The sequence below is a fragment of the Leucoraja erinacea genome, chromosome 18, assembly GCF_028641065.1.
Source record: "Leucoraja erinacea ecotype New England chromosome 18, Leri_hhj_1, whole genome shotgun sequence".
Lineage (NCBI taxonomy): Eukaryota > Metazoa > Chordata > Chondrichthyes > Rajiformes > Rajidae > Leucoraja > Leucoraja erinaceus.
Genome location: NC_073394.1, coordinates 24,949,493 through 24,968,913, shown reverse-complemented (window position 1 = coordinate 24,968,913; position 19,421 = coordinate 24,949,493). Strand labels below are relative to the sequence as shown.

The window sequence follows — 19,421 nt, the reverse complement described above, 5'->3', positions numbered from 1 at the left end:
CCACACCCTCCCCGGGTACTTTCCCTTGCAACTGCAGGAAATGCTACACTTGTCGCTTTACCTCCCCACTCGACTCCATCCAAGGACACATGCAGTCTTTCCAGGTGAGGCAGAGGTTCACCTGCACCTCTTCCAACCTCAGCTACTGCATCAGCTGTTCCAGGTTTCAACTTCTCTACATCGGCGAGACCAATTGGCAATCGCTTTGCCCATCACTTCCGCTCAGTTCGTACTAACCAACCTGATGTCCCAGTGGATCAGCATTTCAACTACACCTCCCCCTCCCATTCCAAATCCGACCTTTCTGTCCTGGGCCTCCTCCATTGTCAGAGTGAGGCCCGGTGCAAATTGGAGGAAAAGCACCTCATATTTCGCTTGGGTAGTTTACACCCCAGCGGTATGAACATTGACCTCCAATTTCAGATAGTCCTTGCTTTGTCCCTCTTCCCCCTCCCAGCTCTCCCACAAGCCTACTGGCTCCGCCACTTCCTTTCTTCCTTCCCCCCCCCCCCCCCCCCCCCCCCCCCCCCCGACATCAGTCTGCAGAAAGGTCTCAACCCGAAATGTCGTCTATTCCTTCTCTCCACAGATGCTGCCTCACCCGCTGAGTTTCTCCAGCATTTTTGTCTACCTTTGATTTTTCCAGCATCTGCAGTTCTTTCTTAAACTTTATTTTATAGATAACTATGGACGTTGGGTCCAGTGCTTGCAAATTTTCTTTCCCGGTGGAATGTTTCATCAAAATATACGTTAGCATGACTCAATCTCAGATAAAAGGAGGAAAGTAGTATTTGGCTTACAAAAATGTTTGGGCTTTGAACTTTCATGACTTGATCTGAATCAAGTACTTTTTAAAAAAAAGTGCAAGAGAAAATATTTTAATGATTTTTCTTCTGGAGTATGTGCACTAATATTTCAGTGGCATATCCGTGCTGCACAATTGTTGATTGAAATCTGATGTTAGCTTAGCCTGGCTGAGAGATGCGAAAAAGTTAACTTGTAAATGAGATCACAGTACAGAGTGGGTTATTGTGAAGTGACGGTAATTGGGGTAGATGTTAAATTGGTACTGCTGATTGCTGGAAGCAGAAGTGTCATCGTGCCATGTAAACTGTTCATATCCTATTTTCTCATATAACAGGTGGAAAAATAAGTGACAATTTGTAATGTGTGCTTGTGTAGCTGATTACTTCAGGTTCTGTTACATTGTCACAATAATCTGATAGATGTATGACCTGAGGTATTCTACAATGATTATCTAATGCTGTGTGTTCCTGCTCCTAGATATTGTAAAACAATTTTTTTTTAAATTAGATTTACCTTGCCTGCAGTTGTAAAATTAATTTTGGTGATACAATTGTAATATAGATAAAATTGGGAATATCCTCGTTTATCTGCCAATTTCTTTTCTGAACATTGACAGCTTGAAAGGATGTTGACCATATCACTTTTGATGCTCGTTGAATGTTAACAGGAAGCTGATGGTGCACGACACTAACTTGTGACCATACATGTCAGTGGTCGATCCATTATGGGGTAGTTGTTATTCATTAACACTGAGATTAAAGTCATACAGGTTGGAGAAAGGACATCACCTCCACACTGGCCCAACCTGCCCATACTGTGTTTGACCCATATCCATCTAAACCTTTCCTATCCTTGTATATGTCCAAATGTCTTTAAAATGTTGTTATTGTACCTGCCTCAACCACTTCCTCTGGCAGCCTGTCCGACATACCCCCCACCCTCTGAGTGAAAAAAAATTGCCTCTTAGGGTCATCTTCCCCCTCTTGACTTAGTTATGTCCTCTAGTAAAATGCACAATGCATTTTACCAATCAGTTCCCCTCATGATTTTCGCCATCAGCACTCCCTGGAGTCCTAGCCAGAGCATACTCTCCTTCTAGCTCAGTCCCTCGAGTCCTGGCAATATCCTCAAATCTTTTCTGAACTCTCTAGCTTAATGAGATCTTTCTTATAACAGTGTGACCAAGATTGAACATAATATTGCAAATGCGGCCTCACCAATATCTCGCGAGTGTGACATGACGTCTCAACTATGTAGATAAAAGGAATTGCAGTTGCTGGTTTATAAACAAAGTCACATAATGCTGGAATAACTTGCCATGGATAAGTTACATTTCAGGGTCCCTTATTCAAACTCATTGTGGTAAGGAGGAGAAAGCTGGAAGAGAGATGGGGGCGAGTGCATGCGGCTTGCAGGTGACAGTAAGTTCTGGCACATTACTTAATTAGCTAGGTTATTACCATACATATTACCAAATCGTCACCTATCCATGCTCTGAAATGCTGCCCGACCCACCAAATGCTGCCTACTCCAGCACCTTGAGTCTCTTTTTAGGTTATTAGCTGTTTATATTGTGTGGACAAACTGGTGATGGGGGAGGGGGTGGAGGTTGTAGCTGTGTTGGTAATAATAGTCTGTAATTATTTGCATTAGAAAGATGGAATGTAACGTTGCCCTGTGTTTTGGCTATTTATGGTCAACTGTCTTTTGCAGTTTACCTAAAGCTGTAAAGAGAAGAATAAATGCCTTGAAGCACCTTCAGGTTAAGTGCGCCCACATAGAAGCCAAATTTTACGAGGAGGTTCATGAATTGGAGTGGAAATATGCAGCCCTTTACCAGCCATACTTTGAAAAGGTATGAGTACTTAAAAACAATTGTCATATGTATGTCAGCTAAACCAATCCTTTACCTTTATCAGTAACTCCACAATTTGTTATGGCTGATAATTTCGCACTTGAGACATTGAAATTTATTAATTACCACTTCTTGAAGTATCCCAAATTATTGTGCTAAAATATTTCACCTTCCTCTACGTTTTGGTTTGTTTTACAACTATTGTGCATTGGTTATACATTTTTTTCAAGCAAAATTACTGTATGTTTCTCATGCAAGGGATACCATAGCTTCAGAATTTTTCTTTCTGATGGTCCAACAAAATCAGATTTTACATAAGTTCACAAGTTATTGGAGTAGAATTAGGCCATTTGGCCCATTGAGTCAACTCTGCAATTTAATCTTGGCTGATCTCTGCCTCCTTATCCCATTTTCCTGCCTTCTTCTCTTAACCTTTGACACCCGTTCTAATCAAGAATTTGTCTATCTCTGCCTTAAAAATATCCACTGACTTGGCCTCCACAGGCTTCTGTGGCAATGACTTCCACAGATTAACTAACCTCTGACTAAAGAAGTTCCACCTCACCGCCTTTCTAAAAGAGCACCCTTTAATTCTGAGGCTATGACCTCTGGTCCTAGACTCTCCCACCTGTGGAAACATCCCTTCCACATCCACTCTATGCCTTTCATTATTGTGTAAGTCTCAATGACATCCCCCCTCAACCTAAACTCCCAGCGGGTAGAGGCCCAATGCTGCCAAACACTCATCGTATGCTAGCCCACTCGTTCCTGGAATAATTCCTGTGAACCTCGTCTGGACCGTCTCCAGACCAGAGCCAGCACATTCCTCAGATATGGGGCCCAAATTTGCTCTCAGTACTCCAAATACATCAAGAAGAGTATTATTTTGCAAAGAGCTGGGTATCATTTCAGTGTAAAGTTATTCTTGATAGTAACACAGATGAACAGTTTATTTTCTGATTGCTTTTTTGAGCTTTATCATTTATGTCTCTGATTCTGAGCCAGGACTGCCTGGAATCCAAGATAGACTCCAGCGAGAAAGTCAAATCTGTCAATATCTCCTCTCGCTCTTGCATTTCACAGTGGACACCAAAGACTTCAGTTTCACCATCTCCACCTGCAATCAATGGAAATTGGCTCCTTTTCAGTTGCTTGGCATATATAAATTTTCCAATGCTGCTTCTACATAACCAATTGCCTCGTCATGCTGATCATCACATCTAACCTCCCTCTGTGAGTCTAATTATATTACATTGACATAATGCCCCCTTCAAAGAATCTCACTTGATTTGTTCCCTTGCTCCTCTGGTATATTTGCCTTTGAGTTTGTTAACTTGATCCTTGCATTTGACATTTATTTATTTTTGCATTCAATCACCTACCCAATTGTTGGTAAGAGATGCTAATTGCTTCTTTTCCTACTGTGACTTAATAGTTCAATCATTTCAATAGTACTGCTTGTCTTGTCAGTTTATTTACACATGATAATGTGATGTTGTCAACTGCCTGCAAGGACTGTCAAAAAACAAATTCCTCGGGAATATTCATCTAAACTATGATAGTGAATCACAAAAAGGATCACCAATAATTAAGCCGTTTGGGGCTGGTCAGCTGAAATTTACAGCCACTTGGTCCTCTCTTACACTGTGCTTTCAAAGACCAACCCCAAACTACTTTGTAGTCAGTGATCCTTTTTGTAATCTAGTATCATGGTTTAAATGACAACAGTCAGCATTTCATTTCCATCCCTATTTGTTGTGGAGAATGTGATAGAAACATAGATGAACTACCTTTTGGAATGCTGCTGCCTTTGTAACCGAGGTTGTTCCACAGTGCTACACAGAAACAACAAAGAAGAATATATTTCTAAGTTCTAAGGGTGTGTGACGGAGAATTACCCTTGGAGTTTTCCTGCAGTTGGTGCCATTCCCTTCTGGGTGGCAGAGGCCATTTGTTTAGGAGAAGTTCTTTAAAAAAACAAATGACTACATTTTACTGCCAATTAGTCCTCTTTTACCCATTGCTTTCAAAGGCCAGCCCCAAACTATTTCATGCTTGGTGATCCTTTTTGTGAATCTGTAGCATAGTTTAGAATGATATTTTGAAGGAATTTGTTTTATAACAACCCCAGCAGACAGTTGATTTAAATGTCTCTAATGAGACTGGAGAAATCATGATGCCAGCGCCTTCAAGTAGCTACAGAATCACAGAATGGTTACAGCATGCAAGAGGCTTATCAGGTTGTCAAATTCTATAAGAGCAATTTAGCGAGTGTTGCTCTCCCATCCTTTATTCATAGGCCTGTAGATTCTTTCAATAGCTTTGCACTATCATATCATATACTTATTAAAACTCTGATCTTGTTAGTGTGTGTCTCTGTGGTTGTCTTTACATATTTGCGAAAAACTACACAGTAACGATAACATTTTTACATATTCCGGTTGACATTTTTCCCATCGAGGCCGGGATCGCCTTATCTGAACATTTCATGCTTTATTTCTTCTTATTACTGATTAAAGTTTAAAAACATCAAAAGACTTTGAAATTGAAAACACCAGCTTCAAATGATGATGTCACAATGGCTCAGCTAGCAGAGACCAGCCTGAAGGAAGATTTCATCCTGTATTTGACACGTTATTCGCGATTAAAGCTTTAAAAATGCCAACGTTCACAAGACTTTTACCTATTCTGATTGGCATGTTTCCTCTCGAGGCCGAGAGATCACTTTCACTGAACATTTTATGCTTTATTTCTTGTCATTACTGAATAATTACCTTGAATTTCAAACCGACCAGCTTCAAATGATGACGTCACCATGGCTCAACTATAAGGGGAGGGCGAATTGCTATTGCAACACGCAGGGCAAGTGCAATCGGATATTTGTTTAAAGATCACTGCTGAGGAAGGCAAGGGGCATGCTGGAATCTGACATTCGGGAACGGCTTGAGTTGGAGGACCACGTTTCCTGTGGGGCTACGGGTAGGGAACGGGTGTGTTGGTTGAGCAGACCAAATGGGTCTGTAGTTGGTCTGGTTAATATTGAATTTGTGAGTGTGAGCATCATCAGGATAATCGGTCATCTCTTACTGCCTTCAGTGAGCAGTTGTAATCTGTATGGCTAGGAGATTTCCATGGTGCAATTAAGTAGATGGTAACAGTGAGGAAACCATTATGCACTATTTATCTTTCAGTACATCATCACATTTCATTGAGCAGCGTCATGGATTCAATATCGAACATGGTTATAGAAGCAGTGCAAGGAACAGGATTAATGTTTCAATAGTTTATACCACAGCTTTGACCAAGTACAGATGGAGAAATAAGTCCGAGGATCCTCCAGTGCTTCTACACAGCGGCTGTGGAAAGAATCTTGTCCGGGAATATTACCATCTGGTTTGGGAATTGCTCTGCCCAGGACAAGAAGGCTGCAGAGAGTAGTGTGTTCGGCCGAACGCACTATGGGAACTTCACTCGCCCCCCTGCAGGAACTATACATCAGGAGGTGCAACTCCAGAGCCAATAAAATCATGCGAGACCCCTTCCACCCATGCAACGGACTGTTCCAGCTGCTACGGTCAGGCAAATGCCTCCGTTGCCATGCTGTGAGAACGGAGAGGTTGAGAAGGAGTTTCTTCCCAGAGGCCATTCGGACTGTAAATCTCACCAGGGACTAACTTTACTGAACGTTTTTCCTTCCAATATTTAATATGTAAAAGAATATGTGTGTGTTTATGATTGTGTTTATAGTTTGGTTGTTTGTCTTTTTGCACAAAGTTTGCGAGTATCGCCACTTTTCATTTCACTGCCCATCTCGTATGTGTATGTGACGAATAAACTTGACTTGAAGTATGTTCCTGACTGGGTCAACCATGATCTGAATAAAAAGAATGATTAAATTAAAATTTTAGAATGTTAACAAATAGACCACGTGATGTGTAGGAGGAACTGCAGATGCTGGTTTGAACCGAAGATAAACACAAAAAGCTAGAACAACTCAGCGAAACAGGCAGCATCTCTGGAAAGAAGGAATGGAGACCCTTCAGACATGGTAGCGATTTCTTGGTTAATGATGTTAGCCTAAATGTGTAACCTGTGTAGGATGGAGGGCCTGGAATGAATACTACAGTGGTGCATGTTTTTAAGTTATTATGTATAAATATCGCCAACAGTCCAACTACTGACACCACGGCCAAGAAAGCCAAGAAAATTTGCTTCCAATGACTCATCAATTTCTACAGATGCACCAAATGAAGCATCCTATCCGGATGCATCTTTGCTTGGCATTGAAATTTCTCTGCCCAAAACTGCATAAAATTGCAGAGTATCTGACTGAGCCCAGTTCATCAGGAAAACAGCATCTTCATGCTGCCGTGGGACCATTCACACCCTGTTGGTCATTCTTTCTTCTCTCTCCTACTGTGCAGCACATACAAAAGCTTCCTAAGCACAGACCACCAGATTCAAGAATACCTTTTTTCTCACAAATATCAGGCCCTTGAACAGACTTCTCAATTACTAAGGATTTATTCTTGACATCCCAATTAACCATATTGCCTATACACTTTAAAAAAATCTCCACCTTCTTTATATCTGTAGCACTATATTGTGCACTCTTTTACTTTCTCTTTGGCACTACCTATCACGTTTGTCTGTGGTATGATTGTACTCGTGTATGATATTTGCGTGGATGGCATGCAAAACAAATTTTCCACTGTATCATCGTACACAGGGCAATAATATACCAATCCCAATAATATCTTTTAGCACTGAGGATTTCAGTGCCGAATTCAGAATTGGTTGAGTTCACAGAAAATGAGAAAAATCAAGTCTGGATAAAGTAAGCTTCATATAGCCTAGAAGGTTAAACACCCATCCATCTTGGGCTTGTTCAAGTTGTCACCTCGTTGTAAAGACAAAAAATGATGGGTCATATATGCATTAAAATGTGAAACATTAATTTTGCGAGCAAGTATGCAGCACACCAAAAATATTGTCATGAAGATGGACAGAAAAGGCTAGAGTAACTCAGCGAGTCAGAGCATCTTTGGAGAAAAGGAATAGATGACGTTTTGGATCAAAACGCTTCTTCAGATTGAGAGCCTGGGGACACCTAACACTCAGTCTGAAGAAGGGTCTTTTCTCCAGAGATGCTGTCTGACCCGCTGAGTTACTCCACCTTTTTTTGTCTAACTTCAGACCAGAATCTGCAATACAATACAATACAATTTATTTGTGTCATTTGAAACTCATTGAGGTTCAAACGAAATTTGGTTTCTGCAGTCATACACACAAGAAAAAGAACCAAGACGCAACACAATTTACACAAACATCCATCACAGTGAATCTCTTCCTCACTGTGATGGAAGGCAAAGTCATATCTCTCCCCTGCACTCCTCATTCTCCTCCCAATGTCAGTCAAAACCCCTGGCGGGCGATGGTAAGTGTCCCGCGGCCATTACAGACACGCCGGGCGATGCAAGGCCACGCTCCGGGTCTTGGTGTTGGAGCCCCCGGCGGGCGCCCCCGGTGCAGTTCCTTTCTACACAAATATTGTTGCATTCTTTCTTTTCAATTATGTAGAATATTGTTTAATTATCAGTTGTTTGCTGTCCATTTGTTGCTCATTAATTTTTTTTTTGCAGAGACGAGACATAACAACAGGCAATGTCGAACCTACAGATACAGAGTGTGAATGGCATAGCGACAAGGAGGAAGAGGAAGAATTAGCTGTAAGTTTCACTCCGAAAAAGTGATGCCTGACAAATCCTGTGACTTTAAGACTGAATTCCTGCCATTCGATATATTGCTAAATTGCAAAATATGGTGTGTAAATAGTATGCTTTATGTAATTTCATAATTACTGTGACTACACTTTCAAGCAAAAGAGGATTATCTCTTGCCTGCGGATTTATGCACAGAAATATTAAGAAGCTGATACCAGGTGATATGCCTGCTCTGTGTGTGTCTCTAGCTCTCCCTCTCCCCTTCCCCATCCTATCCCTCTATCCCCCACCTGCCCCACTCCTCACCTTCCCCTCTCCCTCCTTACTCCCTCAATCCGCCCACTCTCCCTCCTCACCTCCCTGGGATCTCAAGGGTGCCGCTCCTTTCCCTCCTTGCATGCCCGGAGACAGCAATGCCTTCGCCCTCAGAACCAGGCTCAACGCCCAGGCCTTGGATCCTCGGCACAGCCTCAGCCCACCCCCGGAGCTGGCCGCCGCCAGCCTCAGCGCCCAGGCCCCGGATTGCCGCGTGGCCTCTCCCCGTCCCCATAGCCGGCCGCCGCACGCTTCGGTGCCCGATCGCCGCGTGGCCAGCCACCACGATCTCAATTCAGGAAAGGCAGCAACTAATCAGACCTTCTGCATTAACATCTAAAACATTAATGTATACAGCAAACAGAAAGGGTCCCAGTACTGACAGCTGTGCTACACTGCCTCCTATTGCATAATTAAATTTGAATCGAATTTCTTGGATTCCTTGGGTTTTAACCTTTTGGACAGTCCCTGGTGGGCGTGGATAGAGACGTTTTGGATTGGGACCTTTGCTGCTAAACATCTCCCATTTCTCACATGAACTTTTCTATGACTTTATCTGTTTCACAGGTTTACCTGTTTACTGATTGTTAGTGTTTTAAATGTGGTTTTATGTCATAAGCAGAACATGACTGGAAACTCAAATGGAGTTAAATTAATATTTCTAGGTGGTGGTCATGTGTAAAGAGTTTGTGGCCAGGTTTGTTTTCTGATCATTAAAGCACAGATTTATATTTATATTTTTGCATTTTATTAAAATGTAATATTTATCTTAATAGGAAGAAATGAAAAAGAAAGCAGCAATAGATGAGAAGAAAGAAGAATCAGAACAGGATGAGAATCTCAAAGGAATCCCTGATTTCTGGGGCACAATTTTCAGGAATGTGGATATGCTATGTGAACTTGTGGAGGTGAGCAGGTGAAGGGCATGATTGTCAGCTCGGTACAGATTTCATTTAATTTGTTGTTGCTAACTTTTTGCCGAGATTCAGTTTCATTTTCAGCTCTTGATGGTAATTCTTACGCAATTAAGTACTTATTCAAAATGTTTTTTCTAGCTAATACATAGTTCTTTAAACATTTTAACCCAATCTATTGCCCAATTAGATTATGTATTATGTACTGCGTTGCTATATCTTCACTTTTCTTGATTGCTTCATTGGAAAGAGCCAATTTAGATAAATTTGGTTGAGCTTTTAGCTTTTTAAGCTGATAATTGAATTAATAGGGCAGTGTTTATGGATCTAATATTCTTGTAAAAGGTATTTTTGAGTGACCTTTAGCTGAAAATTGAAGTTCATACAATGAGCCGGCAAATATTGGCCTGATTGGGAATTCAGCAAAATAGGTGGAGAAGAGACGAGGGATAGTGAACAAGTTCTTAAATTCAATGTTTGTCTTGCAAGAATCTCCTGGCTCTCCTGCTTTTTACTGCATTTGGAGGATGGAATATACATGCATCAAGAAAAATATATGAATGCCTTCCTGCATTTTGGTACATGCCTTTTGCTTTCTCCACATCACTAGTTTAGGGCCATCTGCAAATCTTTAAACTATTTCTAATAGTCCAAATCGGTGTTAACCAATGATCCTTGTGGAACACCATTTCCAATCTTTCACCAATCTGATTTTCTTTCGTTAAATCATTGTATTTATTTGTGGTGGGGAATCGTGAGGATATTGGCGAGTTGAGATGTAGATGCCATATGCTGGAGTAACTCAGCGGATCAGGCAGCATCTCTGGAAGACATGGATAGGCGACTTTTGGATTGGGATCTTTCCACCTGCTGAGTTACTCGAACATTTCGTTTATTTTAAACAAGCATCAGCAGTCCCTTGTGTCTGAGATGTAGATACTTCTGCAAAACAAGAAATAAGATAGTGTGTTTAGCATGACCATTTTTTAAAAATCTTGGAACTTGTCAGGATCTCTGCATTTAAATATTATTTCTCATCAGGAGCATGACGAGCCCATCTTAAAACACTTGCAAGATGTCCGAGTGAAGTTCTCAGATCCCAATGAGCCTATGGTGAGTGATATTTGTAAAGCTGATACAGGATTTTGGATATTAAAATTAATTTGAAATTAAGAATCTTCTCTTGCTGGAATTCTGAATTACATAATTTCAGGAAATTTCTAGTCACGGCTAAACCTGCAAAAACATAGGTTAATTTAGGCCTTATAGAAAAATATGAATTAATAATATTTTTGTGAATGTTTCTCTACCTGTCCTTTTACCATCCAGTAAAACTGCCTCTAAAACCCAGCAATGGTTAGTTATAAGATTAAAAAAGATGTAACTTAGGAACTGCCGGTGGTCTACAATTTTACTTGTTAAATGTTATTCAGGATTAACCATGATAGATCTGATCTATAAATTAAAGCTGAAGGCGAATGGGTAACCAGCCATTTAATAAAGCAAAAACATTATTGAGGACTTTTACCAATGTAAGGATAAAATTAACTTTGGTCTTAATAGTTCTAGATTTAAAAGACGGTCTGTAATATAGCTAACAAAAGGGCAATAATGTGTAAGTAATCAATGATGTCATATCCACCTAAAACTTTCCATAATAAAAATCTTCAACTGTTGAAAAGTAGGGGATTTACTGATTGCATCGACAGAACGCATGAGAACATATTGACAAGTGCCAAGTCTATGCTTGTGAAGCATGCATTTTTAACCTAGATTATTCAAATCTAATGATACATGTCCCTGAGCTGAATTTAGTGGATTTGAATGCTTTGGTTCCTGGAATGTTTTTAGGTGCAAGGGCTGCCTTCCTCTACACCCATTCCCTACCTTCCCCATATCTAAGATGGTTGTCTGTTTATTTCTGCAAAGGAAAGTAAATGTGTGAGTATTTAGGAAATACGGAAAGGTTCTTGTATCATAAAGCTAAACAAGTTCACATGTTATAGGAGTAGAATTAGGCCATTCAGCTCGTCGAGTCTACTCCGCCATTCAATCATGGTTGAAGGACCCAAAAAGCTGGAGTAACTCATCAGGACAGACAGCACCTCTGGAGAGAAGGAATGGATGAAATTTTGGGTCGAGACCCTTCTTCAGGCTCAATGGTCATGTTTGATGTCTGCCTCGTAATCCCATTTTCCAGTTTTCTCCCCATAACCCTTGACACCCGTTCTAATCAAGAATTTGTCCATCCCTGCCTTAAAAATATCCACTGACTTGGCCTCCACAGCCCTCTGTGGCAATGAGTTCCACGGATTAATTACCCTCTGACTAAAGAAGTTCCTCCTCACCTCCTTTCTAAAAGAGCGCCCTTTAATTCTGAGGCTATGACCTTTGGTCCTAGACTCCCCCACCAGTGGAAACGTCCTTTCGACATCCACTCTATCGATGCCTTTCATAATTCTGTAATTCAATGAGGTCCCCCACAACCTTCTAAACTCCAGCGAGTAGAGGCCCAGTGCTGTTAAACACTCATCATATGCTAATCCATTCATTCTTGGAATCATTCTAGTGAACCTCCTCTGGAGCCTCTCCAGAGCCAGCAGATCCTCAGATATGGGGCCCATATTTGCTCACAGTATTCCAAATGCTGCCTGACCAGTGCCTTATAGAGCCTCAGCATTACATCTCTGTTTTCCAGTCCTTTTGATATAAATGTTGATATTGAATTTGCCGCCTTTACTACCAATTCGACTTGCAAATTAACTTTTTGGGAGTCCTGCACCAGCACTCTCAAGTCCCTTTGCACCTCTGATTTCTAGATTCTCTCCTTTTAGAAAATAATCTTTATTCTTATTTCCAAAATGCATGACTCCGCACTTTGCTATACTGAATTTTATCTGCCACTTCTCTGCCCGCTCTCCTAACTTGTCCAAGTCCTTCTGCAGAGTCCTTGCTTCCTCTACACTGATTGCCCCTCCACCTATATTAGCATCATCGGCAAACTTGGCCACAACACCTTCAATCCCCTTATCCAAATCATTAATATACAATGTGAAGAGAAGCGGCCCCAGCATTGACCGTTACGGAACTCCACTAGTCACTGGTAGCAGACCAGAAAAATCGCCTTTTATTGCACCTCTTTGCTTCTGCCGTCCAGCCAACCCGAGATCCATGCTAGTACCTTCCCTTTACTACCATGGGCGCTCATCTTCCCTAGCAGCCTGACATGTGGCACCTTATCGCAGGCCTTCTGAAAATCCGGGTAAACGCCATCTACAGCCTCTCCTCTCTGTCATGCTGTTAATTCCAAGAACTCCAGCAGGTTCGTCAGGCAAGATCTTCCCTTCACAAAACCATGCTGACTTTGGCCTATTTTATCGTGAACTTCCAAGTACTGCGTAACCTCATCCTTTATAATTGACTCTAAAATCTTACCAACCACCGAAGTCAGGCGAACCTGCCTATAGTTTCCGCTCTTCTGCTTTGCTGCCTTCTTGTACAGTTGGGTGATATTTGCCATTTTCCAATCTTCAGGAACTAACTCTAGTGATTCTTGAAATATCACAACAAATGGCTCCCAATTCTCTACGGCCACCCTCCTTCAGAACTCTGGGGTGCAGACCAACCGTCCATTTGAAACCTTTGAATATGCTGAAAATTTGACCCAAAAAAAAGGAAATACTGGAAATACTGAAACTGTGGAGAGGAAACGGCTCCAGTTTCTGATTAATAACCTTTTGACAGAATTGGGAAAGTGAGAAAACAAGGTGTTTTAAATTGCTATGAAATCAAGAGAACATTGGTGTAATTCCAGTTCTAATCTTTCCCTCCTTGTCTGGTTCAGTCAAACACCCTACAAAGCACCGGTAATCAACTCTCTTTATTATCCAAAACCAATACAATACCTTTTATACCCTCACTGACCCGGGGTCATGGGGGGGTGGGGAGGGTGCAAGGGGGCAACCCCTACAAGCCAATCATCAATAAGGGTTACAAAATACATTAACTGACAGTTCCCTAACCCAATCACATAACATGGTTTCGATAGAAAGCACTTAGTGTGAAACAGTTCCATTAAGCAAAGAAATATTCTACCAGGTAAAGTAAACAATTTGGGCAAAGCCCCTCTCCTTGACCAATCACGAGTAACGTCGCAAAGACCATGCAACATAGTTAGCAACATTATTATAACCCATCATTTCCTAACCAATCCTGAGCATGCATTGTTCAAGAAGGAACTGCAGATGCTAGAGAATCGAAGGTAGACAAAATTGCTGGAGAAACTCAGCGGATGCGGCAGCATAAATATAATGAACATACATTTGCAGCAGGACCTAGCTCCCTCTGCAAAACCTCATACATATTACCAATTAAAGGCCATCTGGACATCAACCTTTATTCAACCTCGTCCCAGGCGACAAACACACTGGATCCTCGTGGTCTTTGCAGCTTTTGTAAAAGATGTCAAGCAGGCTTTACAAAAACAGAAATACTCCCATTTTGTCAGGTACCCAAAATGCCCAATATTATCATTGGCAACCAAGATTGTCTGCATTGCAGAGTAGCTCGTGCCATCTATTAAATGCTGAGGAATGCTAGTAATTATAGTTGATTTGTCCAGAGGAAGGTAATGGAGAAAGATGAGTATTGCAGTGAAAAAGGCTACAAAAAAAGTGATCTTGGATCAGCAAGATGCAGAACAGTGGCTGTTGGAATTCTAAAATGAGAGTTCTGATATAAGTTATCAGAGTTAGCCCGTTCTTATGGTTGCTATGTTCTGCACTCAGACATTTCCAGCATTGCGGACAGTAGGGATGAAAAAAATAAATCTATTTGGACTTTCCCAACACAGATCAGCTCTGATCAACAAACATTCATCGCCATCTTGAATATTAACAGCATTTGTCACCTGTGGCAATCGTAATATCCACCCGCCCAGACATTTGCATTATTCTCTCAATCTCTCTCGCACTGCAACTGAAACATACATGTTTTCTTACTTTTCCTATATCTGATGAAATGTGATTGACCTGAAACATCAATTATTTTTCTCTGCAAAGATGTTGCTTGGCCCGTTGAGTATTTCCAGCATTTTCTGTTTTTATTTTACTCCAGGTTTAAACAGAGCGCTGTCAATTTAACACGTGGGAATTTAAACGAAAAAGGGAGGATAGAGGAAGGAAGAGGGAGGGGGAGAGAGGAGGGAGGGAGAGGGAGGCTTACAAAATGGCTTCTACATCATCTGGTGCTAAAAGCAGGAAACAGCTGTTCAAACAGCAGTATACAAAGAGATGGCAATGAATGCACTGTCAAGTAAGGTGCATAGAAGACATGTCAATTGGTAGCAAAGTTACGCATTCTTGTACTCTTACATGGGTATGACCGCACATTAAAAATACATTTTTTCAGCAAAATGGCACCACGTAAAAATACTGATTTCCTCAGCAAAATACTGATTTTCAGGTACTAGAATACTGAAATGCTCTGACAAAGCTTGGCAGCTCCGGAAGAAGTGCGAAAGGGACTGCAAAGCATAAATTGAAAGATAGAGAGGAAAGATTTACTCACAAAAGAGCAAGAAGTGGAGTGCACAACCAGAGAACAACAGAGAACAAGTAGAAAGCCATAACCCAACATGTTGCCTTATCTGTATATCAGCATGCACAACCTTGTATCCAGTTCTGGTAAAGGTCAAGCTATATAAAATTGTATCCAGCTTCATTGTCTTGTAGTGGAATGGGAACCAGTGCAAGATGCTAACAAACAGATCTTGAGTTTGTATTAGTTATGAAAGGTAAATGTGTTCCAACATATCTCCTGTGCAGATTGTTTTAGCTGAGCTGGAACCATGGGTTCACGTTACTCGGAGACCCATTCAGCATCCATTTTACATGATATTTGTTTTATTTATAATAGGACAATGGTTTTTTTTATAGAAAAGAAATTTACCAGGCACATCCCTACAACAACAACATCCTAAAATGTCATGGTTGCATTCTATGTACAGAACCATTAGCAATCCTTGTGTTGAGGTATTTGAAGACCAGCTGGCTCTGAACTAACAGTAGAAAGGGTTTAAAAAAAATCAATATCTAGAATTCTATAAGAGTCATCAAGATATTTGACTTGTTCCTGACTTGTAATGGAACTGCAGAATCATAGTACTTAACCATGAAACTGATGCAATATTGCATATTTGAGTTGCCATCCATGCCCAGGAGCAAAGGAGATTACAAAATATGGTAGACATCGCCAGAACTAAACGCCCCACCATCAAGGGGATCTATAGGAGACGCTGCCTTGGAAATGCAGCCAGCATCATCGTGGACCCACATCACCCTGCCCATCTCTTATTTCACTCCTGTCATTTGGTAGAAGGAAAAGGAGTCTGAAAACCATGACCTCCAGGTTCAGGAGCAACGTCTTCCCAACAACCATCAGGCTAGGCTCTTGAACGCTACAAGCACTAACTAAATTACAACTGTCTTGGTTACACGAGGTTTTACTAATATTATTAGTATTAATGTTTTTCACTTCCTGAGGGAGTACTGTGTCTACAGACCTGTTATGCTGCTCCAAGTAATAATTTAATTGTTCTGTTTTTGGTACATATGACAATTAAACACTCTACTCTTAAATATCTTGGTTCCCGACTCATGAACCAACACTTAATTTATTTCTGTAAACCTATGTGACATGTTGTTACCGTTGCTCTCCAAGATTCTCCTACTCTGTCCTATCCAGTTCTCATTTTGTGTTTTATCCATTCTTACACTGCCTCTCCCTCGGAAGTCATTCTGAGCTTCCCCCAATTCATTATATGCCATATTTTCCTCATTATATGCCACATTTTTCTGCTAGTTTTTATAGAACATCGAAAAGTATAGCACAGAAACAGGCTATTGGGACCACTATATCTGTGCTAAACTTGATGCCACATTAAACTAATTCCATCTGCCCACACAGGACCCATACCTCGACATTCCCTGCATATCCATATGGCTATGTAAAAGCCCCTCTATCGCCACTGTCGATATATCAGTAACCTAGCCCATTTCACCTTGTCATCTTAAGGGGTGATCTTATAGAAACTTATAAAAGGACTGGACAAGCTAGATGCAAGAAAAATGTTCCCAATGTTGGGCGAGTCCAGAACCAGGGGCCACAGTCTTAGAATAAAGGGGAGGTCATTTAAGACTGATGTGAGAAAAAACTTTTTCACCCCCACTTATGAATTTATGGAATTCCCTGCCACAGAGGGCAGTGGAGGCTAAGCCACTGGATGGATTTAAGAGAGAGTTAGATAGAGCTCTAGGGGCTAGTGGAGTCGCAGGATATGGGGAGAAGGCAGACACGGGTTATTGATAGAGGACGATCAGCTATGATCACAATAAATGGCGGTGCTGGCTCGAAGGGCCGAATGGCCTCCTCCTGCACCTATTTTCTATGTTTCTATGTCCTCTAGTCTTTGGACTTCTAATCTCTCGTCTTGTATTTTTCTGTTGTTCCTAATGCTTTTCTATTGTCCCTCAGTGCAGTTCATTGCCTTGGTCACTTTCCTCTGCCCCTACCTACTGTCTACCCCTTGTCTTACTCCATCATTTCAATCCATTTCTCTAATTTTCCATCTGTTATGCCATCTTTTCCCAGCTGTCTCAATTGAACATAGGATATTTTACAAATAACCTCCAGGTGGCACTGTAATACACTTTTTTTTTTAAGATTTGTGTTTCTGAAATGAGCATTACTTAATATTGCAAGAATATGATCTGTTTTAAAATCAATCCGGACCTTTCTGGGTGAAACGAGGATTGTTAATTATACCCAAGTTTTAGTGAATCTCAAATCTTGGGGAGTCTGTGAGAGATATGCAGACCCTCAGGTACAAAGGTACAAATTTAATCTAATAAACGTAACCATCTTTCTTATTTGCGTATTGCAATTCATAGAACCGTAGGAAATTTGTGGCGTGAAAGTAGGCCATTTGGCACATTGTGTTCTTGTGGTTGAGAGAGTTATGCAGCCTAATACCATCTTCCTTCCCACAGTAGCTCAATTGACTTGCAAATCATAGGATCTCCAACTGCAGTTCAAAGTGCTTTGTAAATGTGATGAGGGCTTCCATATCCACCAGGACTTCAGGCCAGATCCTACCATCGTCCAAATGAAAAGTACCTCTGTACCCTGTCCAGTGCAATCACAACATTCCTATTTTGTGGCTACCAAACTGCATGCAGTACAGCAACCATTGCCTAACCAACGTTTTATATTGTACCATAACCTCCCAGCTCTTGTATTTTATCCCTTGGCTGATGATGGCAAGTATTCTGTATGGTGCCTTCACCTCTTCCCATCTTATCAATTGATTAATGTTTTTGGATAGTTACAAATACCCTCCTTACTTTGAACCGCCAATTTTCATGCAAATTTAATGTGTTTAACTGCATTCGTATCCAAATTGTTATTATATAACAAACAGTAAGGGTACACTATTCCCTCTGGTACACTATTAGTCACAGGCTTTGAGTCACACTGACTCCACCATCACCCTCTTCGTCTTAATACCAAGCCAATTTTGGATCCAATTTTTAATTTTGCAGTACATCATTGCAATGCTTCAATGTAAATTCTTCTATCACAAATAACAAGGGACTGAGTAGAGTCCTGTAGAACCTTATCATAAATGCCCTTCCATTTGCAAAACACATTAGTCAACCATTATAGACACAAAAAGCTGGAGGAACTCAGCGGGACAGGCAGGATCTCTGGAGAGAAGGAATGGATGTCGTTTCAGGTCGAGACCCTTCTTCAGATCATTATAACTTGGTGCTGTCGTAATATCGGATTCCAGGGACAGGTTTGATCAACCAGCCCATAGCTTGTCATGTTAAAAATCACATGAACTGCAAAAAAACTGTCAAGAGCTTGGGGTGTATTTTAACTGAGCATGTCAGTTGACATTTAAACATGTGAAATCCACCAATTGTTCCTTTCATGGTGGTAGGGCTGTACAACATTAAAACAGGCCTTTCAGTTTGCCTTGCTGATCAAGTCCCATTTCCCTGCATATGGCCCATATCCCTCTAAACCGTACCTACCCATATATCCGTCCAAATGTCGTTTAAATGTTGTAATTGTATCCACATCTATGGTTTCCTCTGGCAGCTCATTCCAGATATGGATTAAATAAAAAAATAAGTTACCCTCTCCCCTCTCATTGTGTCTATGCCCTCCAGTTTTACAATCCTCCGTACATAGAAAAAGATCATGTACCTCCTGCACCCATGCAGAACTCACTGACTTCATCCATTTCACCACGAACTTCTATCCGGCACTCAAATTCACCTGGACCATTTCCGACATCTCCCTACCGTTTCTAAATCTCACCATCTCCATCTCCATCGCAGGCAACAGACTTCTGACCGACATCTACTATAAACCCACTGACTCCCATAGCTATCTGGACTACACTTCTTCCCACCCTGCTTCCTGTAAGGACTCTATCCCCTACTCCCAATTCCTCCGTCTATGCCACACCTCCACCCAGGATAATGTGTTCCAAACCAGGGCATCGGAGATGTCCTAATTCTTTAGGGGGAACGGGGATTCCCCTCTTCGACTGTAGATGAGGCTCTCACCAGGGTCTCTTCTATACCTCGTAACTCTGCTCACTCCCCATCTTCCCCCCCCACTCGTAACAAGGGCAGAGTCCCCCTTGTCCTCGCCTTCCACCCAACCAGCCGTCACATACAGCAGATAATCCTTCGACATTTTCGCCACTTCCAACGGGATCCCACCACTGGCCAC

At 41.3% G+C, this 19,421-nt stretch overlaps 1 protein-coding gene across 2 annotated transcripts in view; it reads left to right on the top strand.

Annotated features, from left to right (window-relative positions):
- LOC129705823 (nucleosome assembly protein 1-like 4) overlaps window positions 1–19,421 on the top strand; it is an 80,503-nt gene that overhangs the window by 22,362 nt on the left and 38,720 nt on the right. For both annotated transcript variants that reach the window (XM_055649654.1, XM_055649655.1), the window contains exons 5-8: window positions 2,521–2,662; window positions 8,305–8,391; window positions 9,477–9,608; window positions 10,656–10,727. In XM_055649654.1, coding sequence (XP_055505629.1) covers window positions 2,521–2,662; window positions 8,305–8,391; window positions 9,477–9,608; window positions 10,656–10,727 — 433 coding nt within the window. The remainder of the gene's footprint in view (window positions 1–2,520; window positions 2,663–8,304; window positions 8,392–9,476; window positions 9,609–10,655; window positions 10,728–19,421) is intronic.